Raw genomic sequence first — 12,302 nt, 5'->3', positions numbered from 1 at the left:
CAGAAATCAATATTTTAGATAATAATAAGATGACAATATTTTTAATACAACTGGGAATATAATACGGCTAAAGTTGTAATATTCATTGTTTATAAAAAGTAATCATGTTACATTAAAGATTCATTTATTAATTATAAAATGAACGCTCAAAGTGTATTATAAAATAGTGCTTTTTTCGAAACAAATCATGTAAAGAATAATTGTATAATTAAATTCTTCATAATGATTTCTAGAAATAAATTGTGAATTTTCAATCACAATAATAACAGTACATGTTAGTTCATTATAAATTATTATTAGATATTAATATTTGATATGTTGATTGAAATTTGTAATATAATTATATACTATCAATTAATTCAAAACATAAAGAGCTTTTATTTGTCACATATGAATTGCAAGTTTTGACTATCTAATAAAATCCTTTACGTTTTTTTAATTTGTTTTTCTTCAATTTAAAAATTGATAATTTACTAAATACATTTTGAAAAAATTATTTCAAATAAGAAATGTGAAAAGTTAGAAATGTAAAATTAGTTAGTAATAATGAATTTAAATAAATAAATAAACAATGGGTTGGACATTTTAAGACCCATCAAAACCTATATAAGATCCATGGCACAAACTAATTTTATTAACTTAAATTAAAAAAAAATTAATATGTTTTCCTAAACTTATTTCTAATAAAAAATGTGAAAAAAATTAGAACATATGGAAGTAGTTATATGTAGCCAACTTGATCAATAATAAGTTTAGTTAATTAAACCATGACGTTAGACCCATTCAAAATTCATTTCTGACTCATATAGGACTCATATAAAATCCATTAGAACCCGTAATATATTTAAATTTAAATCATATTGGGTCCATATTAAAAAATATTAATACCAACCCAATCCAAAATTAAGTGGATTATATTGGAACCATGAATTTCCACCCATATTGCCACCCCTGGTTGGGCTACTATTTTTCTGTTTTTGAACATACAAAAAGATTTCATTATATCAAATCAAAAGTTTTGTACATCATGGGAAGTTATACATCTTTGATAGGTATACAACATGTCAAAATACAAAATATCGTGCAAAAAAGTTGGGCAGCTATCAAAGAGCTAATTGCAAAAAGGTTGGCTTGCTGCATGTTTTGCTAGCAAATCTGATGTCCTACTAACTTTTCGGTAGCCAAGAAACAATTGGCAATTTTGAAATCTATCTCATAGAACCTTGCAATTCCGCAATAGAGGAAGAAGAAGCTTGGGTGTTTTGCTGTTCTTGCAAAACAAATTATCAAAGCCTTTTTCTTGGGCAATTGCTAGTCCCTGTCGTTGAGCCCTGATGGGTAAAACCCACTTTGTTCACGAAATAACTAGCATACCCTTAATGAAGGGTAATTTAATCATTGTGCACGTTAGATCCGCGTCTCCCTAATAAGGTGGGTTGAACTAGCTCAGACCTGGACCCGAATCCTACTTGAAGACCCTGACACAAGAACCGTCTGATTGAGGACGAAGGCTAGCAGGATGACGCCATGTGGCTCATACAGTAGTATCCACATGGGCTCTATAAATACCCCAACACGTCATATTTCGAGGTAACTGAATCATTGACTTTTCGACCTACTACTTCTAATCGCACATTTTTACCTCGATCACACTAACTTGAGCGTTGGAGAGTCGTTGTTGGGTACGCACCCGACAAGCTTCATGTTCTTGTTTCAATCTCAGGAACCCGATACTCGATTCTGGTGGAGTTAGCAATTGGCCGATAAGTCAACTCTTGAGGTCGCTATATTCGAGCCGGATAAAGTCCAAATTTTAAAAGTAGAATTTGTTTTTATACCTGTTGATAATGAAAAAGTTGTAATAAAACTACCATTGTGGTCTCATAAGATGCCTCCTAATCATGAATAACCCAGATTTTGCAATATGCACCCATCATTGTTCAATTTGATCCAATATGATGCATGGTGGAGTGTTCCATGTAACATTAATTAAATTTTTATGTTTGAGGATGTTACTTGATAGAAAATTGATTATTGATTGTATTTGTCTCCAAATTTCAGAAATTTTAATGGTTTTATTTTAAAAAAGAGCTTTATTACGATAGAACCATAGTACCCATAGAACTCATAACATCAATTTTTGTTTGAAAGGTACTTTACTTCATTGATGTAGAAGACAAACAAGGTTAGACTGCGAAAGTATTTGTAAATCAGGAAAGCAAGATAAAGAGAATGGTAAAAAATACTACACTCTGTATAATATGTACGATAGTGTCATTCTCTAATTGACAAAGGGAACATTTTTTTTGTTTTTTAGTAAATGTAATTTTTATAAATAGGAAAAGATCTAGTACAGCAATCATGAATCAGGTAGTGTTTCCCTCGACAAGCCAAGGAATACGCCACAATCTATAAAGTGCATGTGTACTAACAGAGCTAGCTAAGGCAATTCTAAGTATACGTTGTCTAACATCCTCCACAATTAAGCTAGCTACAATATTCGAGTTCCGCTCAGTATGCTCGAAACATCTAAGATTTCTCTCTCTCCATATATGGACAAAGGGAGCATATTTCTGTATTGAGTGTGTGACGGTCATGGAGGAATTTTGTTGTTGGAAGACTATAATGACCGACCATCCAAGCATGAAAGAGAACTCGAGGAGGTGCCTCTATTTTCCAAAGAGACTTCCATGGAAGATCTGGTAAAGCATCAAATTTGGATTTATTAAATAACCAAGAGTATGCGACACTAATAAAAAATTTACCTAATTTACTCCATGAACACATTTTATTATCTTTTTGAGGTGTAATTGGTAATGGCAATGACATTATAGTAAGAATAATCTCTTTAGGAACAAATATGTAATTGCCTAAAGAGACCATCTATTTTGATGAATAATTTCCTTAACCTTGATGTCATGCAGATGTGAAGGGATTGTATTTTTTAATATTCCAATGTATAGTAATTGCCTAACCATTTATCTATCCAAACATTAATTCTAGTACCATCACCAATCCACCAATAAGGGAATATATTGATGCAAGTTCTTCCATATCCAACTATGATGGTTTTTGACATTTGAATCAATAAATTCAGTATATGGAAAGTATTTAGCTTTAGGAACTTGAAACCAAAGGTTTTTATCTGTTAAATGCATTCTCCAACTATGTCTTAGAAGGAAAGCTATATTTAAAAAATCTAGCTTTTTTAATATTGAGATCTCCTTCTATCTTGGAGTCCTTGTTAGCCGTTAAAATCTACACGTAGGGAGGTAATCATAGTTTTAGGTTAGCAAAAAGTGTCGTGACTCTCCATCGGAACAACTTTTTTAGTTTCTTAGTTTATTTAATTTACTTCCTTACTATATGTAATTGTGATATAATTAATAAATAGTGATATTTTATATATGAGGTTATTTTGAAGATATGGCTATCAACACAAATCAAACAATTTCCACAATAATTTAATTATTAGGATTTGTAACCTATTACATAAAAGAAAAAAAAGTGAATACATTGGGCAGTCTCAACCGTTTTGCATTTTCAAGATATAGAAACCAAAACTTAATTGGTTTGGAACTTTGAAAGAAATTCCATTGCAAATATACAAGTGATATCAATTGTATCCGTATAATGCAAATATGCACTATAATAAAAAAATAGAATATGGCACGGATTGGACGATCGTTCCAAAGCCCGTTCCTTGTTGAAACAATTATTGGCACTCATAAGGAACAAAAAGTGATCGATGATGTCATGATCCTCATTTTTTATGTCTTGTGATTTTGGGAAAGCAAAATCGTTACCAAATGTGTTCCAAAATAACAGTTACAGTTCCTGTTCCTAAAACCTGTCCAAGCCTTTAACGGTAAATAATATTGGAACTCTTTATGGAACATGTTATTAAAATTTGGAACGGTATTGAGTTAACCGTTCCTATATATGAGAGAGTTGGTGTAATAAAAATGACAATTGGTAAATCCATTCCAAAATGAGATGCAATTTGCAATGTTTTGAGTACGCAGCTGGTCATATATTACAAGAATTATTCCTAATTATGGTTTTTACATAAAATGGGATGTGTTACAACGACCATGGCTAAATCTATTACAAGCTTGAATGGTTTCAATATATTACTAATATTGTATTACTAAACTCGTCTGAAAGATAGTACAACGGCTATAATTTAATGGATACAAAACCGTTCCTATATGTGGTCCTAAGACAGTTACATATTAAATTTGTTTCAAGGACCATTCCAAAGACAGTTTCAAATTTGCTTATATATATGTTCTTCTCTTTTCATTTAATCTCACTATCTTATTCCATTCTTCTTATATTCTCTTAATTTCCTCAATCTCCCTCTAGTTTTCTTGATCTTTCACTATTCCACTAATATTTTCATACTCTCGTTTGTCAATCTCTCTTGAATTTTTGTTGATATTTGAAGTTACTTTGATCAAGTAACAAATTTAACCCTTTATTTGTCAATTGATTATATTTGTTGTAGTTTTTTTAATTAAATTAATTGAAGTGCCAAAATTACAGAACAAAAAATATATTTAAGCATATATTTAAATCTAATTTATTAAATAATATATTTTGATTTGGTCATATTTAAATTTGATTCAGGGACTGTAATGAACTACTAATATAAGTTCATAAATTTAGAATATCAAGACAGTTTTAAAATTTTGTACTTAATCCACGATATTTATTCTACAATGTAAACAACCACACTTTACAGATTAACAACTGAAACCACTAAAATGAATAAGTAAACAACCACACACTTTATAGGTCGCGTCGTCATAGAATATTATCCATTACATTGTCTATGAAACGTCCAACGTAGTCGAAGGATGACCCATTTTCAACCAAAGTCATCCTACTCTTCAATTTCATCGCTTCAACGTTGTCCCGAATCTCACTTTGGGGCTGCATCAGGTGCCTGATTCCGTTCTCTATCTCCTCAGCTTTTACAATCATATTACTACCACCCATCAAGTTCCTCTTATAGTCCATCTTTATCTCCACGGCCACTCCCAAATCCTTCACCAACTGGAAAGCATTCATTTGCTGCTCGGCTGACAATGGCCACACTGCCATTGGCACTCCGCACCACATGCTTTCAAGCGTCGAGTTCCATCCACAATGTGATACGAACCCTCCCACAGCAGGGTGGGACAAAACAGCCATTTGAGGAGCCCAGCCGATCACCTTCCCAATCCCCGCATTACGTTCCAGGAACCCTTCTGGTAGTACTTCTTCCGGATTTTTGTACTCGCCTGGAGTGATCCTGAATTTGTGATCCTCATTAGGGGGCTTCCTCAGGGACCATAAAAATCGATGGCCACTCCGTTCGAGCGCCACCGCGATCTCCTTCACCTGGCTGTCATCATCGAAACACCCCTTGCTCCCGAAACAGAGAAAGACCACTGAAGAATTATGCTGCTCATCAAGCCACTTCATGATCTCATCATACTTTGGGTTACGATTATTTTCATTGTCTGAATGAAGTATTGGTCCGATTGAGTAAACTGGTGGGATGTTGTCATCCTCGGAAAGGGACTTCATTGCGTAGGATTCTAATTCCAGGAAAGTGTTTACCACGATTCCCTTGGTTTCTCTGAATCTCTTGGCGTAATTGAGAAGCATCGAGCTGCCACCAATCTTATGAAAAATTAAAGCAGGCAATAACTTGGCAGGGACTGGTAATTTGTACGACGGAATGGACAGCTCCTCGCTTGAATTCTCGTACACTGTCACGTCTTGATTTTGATAATCTCTCAGGCCCTGGAAATGGAACAAAAGCCCCAGAGTTGAGGCCCCTGACGTGTAAAACACATAGGTCGGAACGCCAAACTCATTAGCTACGTCAATCATTGCAGTGCAAAACATGTCAATCACAAATCCGGTGAGCCTACAGCCTGGACCAAAATCTTGGACTATTTTGGTCACGGAATTTCTCACAGGATCCTTGTGACTCTCGATGAATTGGCCCTGAAAGGTTATGGGAGAGTTCGTGGATGTCGACAGGGTGACGTCTGCAATGTCCATGAAACGAATCCTGGAATTGGATTCCGGGGAATAGGAATGAAGGCTGCTGTTGGGGTCGTTAGAGGGCTTGATAACCAGCACGGTGATGGAGAGGCGTTCGTCTCTGTCGATTAGCAGTTTTGCCATCTCCACTGTTGCTAGTAGGTGTCCTCTTCCGGGAGCAGGAATGAACACCATCTCTGCTTTGGTCATTTTTGCTCACCCGGAGAAACGGGAGTTTGCTCTAAGGGGTTGAATGAATACCTGGACAGGTCCACAGGGAAAGGCGAGACGTGTTGGAAAACAATATCATAGTTTATTGGAAGCCAAGAATGAGAAGTGATGTCATGGATTTGCTGTCAAGTTCAACATTTTCTGCAGATGGCCAATACAATTCGTCTTTCTTGGGGAGAATTGCGTTCAAGACCATTGAAAAATTTTGTTTTGAATTATGTCAAACTATATTAGGAAAAAATGAAAATTATCGTATAGAATATCTGAGATGAGTAATTATACCAAATTTGAAAGGAGGAGAGTGTAATTATTTTTTAATCATATTAATCTAATGATTATTATTACTACGATCTCAAGTCGTATAATTTATAACATAAGCAACAATTTTAAGGGACTTCATGATAAGTTACTCTTCTGAACAAAATTCGTATCATGATCTTCAAAGAGAAACTTTAATTCAGCATGGTTAATCTGACGTTAATACTTGACAGCGTCCTTGACATATTCGAAACGGAACGGACTTTTCTCCAAGAAAGACAAACTTTATAGGCCATCTGCAGAAAATGTTAAACTTGACTGCAAATCCATGACATCACTTCCCTAATAATTAATCAACAATCGTAATAATTTCATCGATGATAATATTCATTGTAGATTTTAGCTATGATAAATATTTTATCCTTACTTACAAAAATAATACTAGCCGTGATTAATTAATATTTTTTGTATTCTTTTATTTTTAATTATGATTATTAACTAAAATGAAATTCATATTTCTTCTAGGGAGTAATTTATCTAATATATCATGATACATTTTTCCAGCATTGCGCTTTAAGTCACCATCAATATACTAAACAAAGAATATTTTATTAGCAGTAATAATTTAAGAAATAGCATCAAAGATATTTGTGGTATCTATACTATATATATATATATATATATATATATAAAGTGTGAATTCTAAGTATTTGTTTTTCATTATAAAAGTCACTCATACCTTTAAGTAATTTTTTAATTAATGAATTAAAATTAGTTGTAAATGAATAAAATTTTATTAAAAAATACTGTTAAATAAAGTATATTCAATTAAAAAATAAATAGATAAATAATATTTATACAAGATTAATTTGTTGAAGTGATTTTTAAATGCTTTCAGAAAAAATTAATTTACTAGAGCACTAATATTTAATATATAAAATTAAAATACTAATCTAAATTACAAAAAAAAAAAAGAAATAAGTATCATAAAATCATAAGTAAAAGTGATAAATTTTATTAAAATAGAAGTGCTTGAAAAAATTTAATATGAGTAACTTCTACCTAATTGATTTTGTTTTTATTAATAACAGATAATTATTTTTAGATCGTACTTTCATGTACCTTTATGTTTTACCATAATATATTAGATGTAAAATAATACTAATAAGTGCAACATATTACTATGATAAATATACAAAAGTGATAATCTCTTAAGTGTTTATTCATGTTGTGAAAAGACTTTCGAACTATTACATAAGTACTCTTTTTAATAATAAATAAAAATTAGATTTATTATGGGTAAATATCATAGTTAATTCCTTAAGTTTGTGTTTAGAATCAGTTTAGTCCCTAAAATTTATTTTTTAATGCTAGCATTCCATACTTCACTTTTCTCTCATATCGGTTCTTTTGACAATTTCCCTACAAAAATGTCGACGAAAAATGGTCATGTGATTGGCATGTGACTTAGTCTGTAGGGATTATTTTGTCATTATGTATTTTTTTTACAATATATATATTAAACATGGCTTCATTGTGCTTTGTGATACGAGTATGCTTGCTAGACAAACACATCCTACATTAAAACCAGAAGTTACACACTACAAGAAAAATGCGGGATTTTGATCAGTTTTAGGAATATTTTTTTTTAAACGAGAAATTAATAGTTGAATATTGTTGGACCCAATTTTGGAACGACCAAGAAACAAGTGCCCTTCTATCGTAATAGATGATATCCCAAATTATTTGGAATGATTGGAATATATTGTTCCTACTTAGCAACGACTTTTATACCACTTGTTCAGAGACCATTCCTAAATACGCTTGACTACCTTAAAATATAATTAATATTTTTGGAACATTTTTCTATATTTCAAGTGGTTTTTTGGTTGAATTTTTTGCACATATTTTGGAATGGTTTGTAACACTATTGATTTGAATATAAGAAAGACGCATATTCCAACTCATTTAGAAATATATTTTGGCACAATTTTGAATGTGCTAGTTATATATTTTGGAGTGGGTGTTAAAATATGTTTGATCCTTCATTTGGAATATATTTTGGCACGACTTTGTTCTTTATTTGGAATACATGTTGAAACTGTTGGGTCGTTGTTGTAGAATGTGATTCAGAATTATGTTTGCACCACCATTTCCACTAGATTTAATACACTTTTAAGCATGTTTCCTCCAATACTATATTATGAATTTTGGAACAGTATTTATTTTCTTGGCAACATTCAGTTATTGTGTAAAAGTCAGTTCCTAATTTATATTTATTAAAAAGTAATTTTTGAAATTTTGCAATAATTTTTTATAACAATAATTAATTAGTGAATTTAATAAAATTAATTAATTTAATTTAATTTAATACAATATTATGGATACAAGTAACATTAAAAAATAGATAGTTACTGAAAAAATTATATTAATATAAAAATTATACATTTACAAATATAAAAAACCTTAATCTACATCTCGGGCCCCTCGTTAGCATGGTCCATCTCCTCATCATTCGAGGCATGGGGTTCTGCCAAAGGCTATGATGGGTCAACAGTCAAAGGGTTGGGTTGTGAAAAATCAAGTCAATGCGTCGGCCTACATGAACTTCATCATGATCACTATATCGACCATCATCATCGGGCATAGGGGTGGCATGGTGATGTGTAGGTCCAGCTTGAGGCGTAGGCCTCAAAACCAAAGCCTGATACATAGCTTTTATTCTTGTCACCAATTGTTGTCAGCCACAGCTGCTACTCGGTCATCCCCATCGAGCACTCATATGAGGCCGGAGAATGCTGCCCGTCGGTCATATTTTGAGGCTGGTGATCCTCCAACAACTTTTGGAATTTCTCGTACAAAACAAATAAAAATGTTAGTATTAAAAAAAGTTAAACAAACAAAATATTTTAAAAATTATTACTTATGGCCACCTGCGCTGCCTTCGGGCCACTCCAGCTAGCATTGGCCTTTCTCTTGTAGCATCTAGGGAATAACTTCATCTACTTCTCAGGCCGACCGAGCACTGCCTCCTGTACATGAAAAGAACAATTAACAAAACTATTTATGAATTATTAATAAAGTTTTAAAAAAATAAAAAATAAAAACTTACCATATTTCTCTTGTGCATGCCGGCTAAGGAAGATCTCTCTGTGGTAAACATTAGTTATCGCAGGTGGGTTTGGCTTACCAGTTAATCTTGTTCTTCATGGGCTCATCCTTGAAGTCCAAGCTAGCCTTGTATAGCTGTTGTTGGCACCAGACCTCGTTGGGCAGCCACACCAGCCTGGTCAATTGAGCCCTGGTGATGGTGAACTGCTTCTGGATGAACTCGCCCACCCATATATGAGAGATCTGAAATATAAACTCTTTATCACAGTCAAACCAATATGTCATCTGCAATATTACAGAAAAGAAAAATATATTAAAATATTAAAAAAGGTTTAAATTATATGACAATAGAAAAGTTTAAAAAATAATTACCTTTAAGCTCTCGAATCAAAACTATTGGTGCTCTGGCAGCACCTATCGCAAACATCCCCAGGGGTGGAGATAAAGCCATCGTACCCCCTGATCAATGCGCTCGTGAATTTTTCGATCAAACATGAAATAACATGTTGATTAGTCATTTAAAAATAAAATGTACAAAAATAACATAATGAAAAAAAATACCTAGTGTCATCAAGACTGATATACTAGTGCGTTGATGGTGAGGGGACTGCCAGTGGTGATTGTGCAACCCACGAGCGGGCAGGAACTACCGCCGGTGCCACAATAGAAACTCCAACCTCATTTGCAGCCGGCGTAGCAAAGAGTTGGCCAGCCTCATCTAGACTCTATGCGGCGGCTGAGGGCCAGCCATATTAAGTGATGGGGGTGGTTGGTACACTGCTTCCGCAACCTAGGAAGCATCACACACCGATGGTGGAGCCGGTGGGTCATGACGGCGTCCAAGTCCAAGGTTGCAGCCTCATCCACGTCCTGGAGGAGGCGGACCACCACTAAACTTAATCTATAAAATTATAGTAAATATTAATTGTTTTATTTATTATAATTTTTCAAAATTTTATAATTATTTTAATTATCTAAATATTATAATAATTATGTAATTAATATAATTATTGAAGCTTTTAAATAATCCTAATAATGGCAATTTTTTTATATTTTTTCTAAATCTTTATATCCAATAATTTCCTAAATCCTTATAGTATTTACAAATATAAATATATATTATAATAATTTTATTTATTATAAAGTATAATACATTATTTGTAGTTTATTATAAACTACATTATAATTTAGTGGTTTAAATCTCAATAATTTTTAAAATTATATTTGTTTTTCCTACTATTTGGCTAAAATCCAACAATTTTCTTGAAATATATAATAAATCTAGCATGATTTGCCTTTGATGAAAGAACTTTATGGTCTTTCTGGTCAGATCCGCCACCGATGGGATTTGCCTTTCATCGTTTTTGTCAAACTGCAATAGTATGACCTATCCACCCACAATAGTCACATTTGAGATTCGCTTGGCATGTTTCAGAAGTGTATTCGATTCTGTCACAAGTTTCACATTTCAAATGAGGATTTTTAAGTGTAAAGCCTCTCTCTAAATTTCTTAAATTTTTCTTCACAACAAAGGCTGAAGCTTCAACCAGTAGTGCACTTTCTTTTGATATTCCTTGCTGTTTTTCATCTTGGAGAATGAGAGAATGAGATTTATTTACTCTAGGGAGTAATTCTATAAGAATAATTCATCCTCGGACGGTGGCACAAACTTTATTAAGTTTCATAAGGAATTTCATGGTGTATTGATTTTTTTGAAACTATAGGACTTCATTTATAAAACCACAAGTGCATGTTGGAATGCAAAACAATGCGTCATGCTCATCTCATAGGCCCTTCAGCTTGGTACAATAGGCTCCAAGCTCATGTTTTTCTGTTTACAATTATGTACAGCTTCTTCAATATAGAAAGATGAACTCTGTTAGTACGAGAAAATCGTTCCTTTAAGTCTGACCAATTTCATGAGCATCATCATTAGAGAAAATACTTGCTCTGATATCCTGCGCTATTAAATTAAAACTCGACACCCTTACGAGATCATAGTGTTTCCAGTGTTGGAGTTCAACGAAGGAATATTCGGATGACCTCTTGATAGTTCTATCAATGAAACATACCTTGTTCTTGAAGTTGAGGGCCATGAGCATTGCACGGATTCATGAGCTATAGTTTTCGTCATTTAGTTGTTGAGTGACAGTATACGACTAGATTGGTCTGATTGATGAAGGTAAAAAGGATCATTTGGGTCATCAAATTAGGGTTCTACCCCATCATTACTCCCACACTTCTCTTAGTGTGCAGAGCACACTAAGGGAAGTCGAAAAGTCTGTCGATCTCAGCCTTTAGATCATCATTGCTACCTTGCATCCAACCGTTGGCCCAGGCGCAAATCTCCATGAGTTTACCCCTATAAATAGAGAGGAGGTTGGCTGCAAATTCGCCATGCTCTCGTGATCTCAACCTCTTTAAGTGCGATCTGCCTCCTCTAACAGTGATCTGCCTCAACGCCAGGCACTTCTATGCGACATCTCTTTTAAATTATGTATTCAAATTTGAGCCTAGTAGTTCTGATAGCTCGTCTGATAGTTCATCTAGTAGATCATCCGACACCTCATCTGCGGCCTCCCATATGCCCTTAGCTCACAAAAAGCAAGTAGGTTCTTCTCCTAGGATAGATAGAAACGACCTATGTAGCGACCCCAATC

The 12,302-nt window shown here is 33.5% G+C and overlaps 1 protein-coding gene across 1 annotated transcript; it reads right to left on the bottom strand.

Annotated features, from left to right (window-relative positions):
- Positions 1–4,658: 4,658 nt before the first annotated feature.
- LOC105178635 (UDP-glycosyltransferase 71E1) lies at positions 4,659–6,530 on the bottom strand. Its single transcript, XM_011102146.3, has one exon. It carries the CDS (start codon positions 6,250–6,252, stop codon positions 4,810–4,812), a length of 1,443 nt encoding a protein of 480 aa, XP_011100448.2. The 5' UTR covers positions 6,253–6,530; the 3' UTR covers positions 4,659–4,809.
- Positions 6,531–12,302: the final 5,772 nt, after the last annotated feature.

The sequence above is a fragment of the Sesamum indicum genome, linkage group LG12 (genome assembly GCF_026168435.1).
Source record: "Sesamum indicum cultivar Baizhima isolate 11 linkage group LG12, ASM2616843v1, whole genome shotgun sequence".
NCBI classification, from domain to species: Eukaryota; Viridiplantae; Streptophyta; class Magnoliopsida; order Lamiales; family Pedaliaceae; genus Sesamum; species Sesamum indicum.
The sequence above is the reverse complement of the archived record's forward strand: the minus strand, read 5'-3'. Positions and strand labels throughout refer to the sequence as shown.

What these genes read in the sequence shown, in the direction of transcription:
- LOC105178635 (XM_011102146.3), bottom strand. Translation starts at nt 6,252, where the DNA reads ATGACCAAAGCAGAGATGGTGTTCATTCCTGCTCCCGGAAGAGGACAC.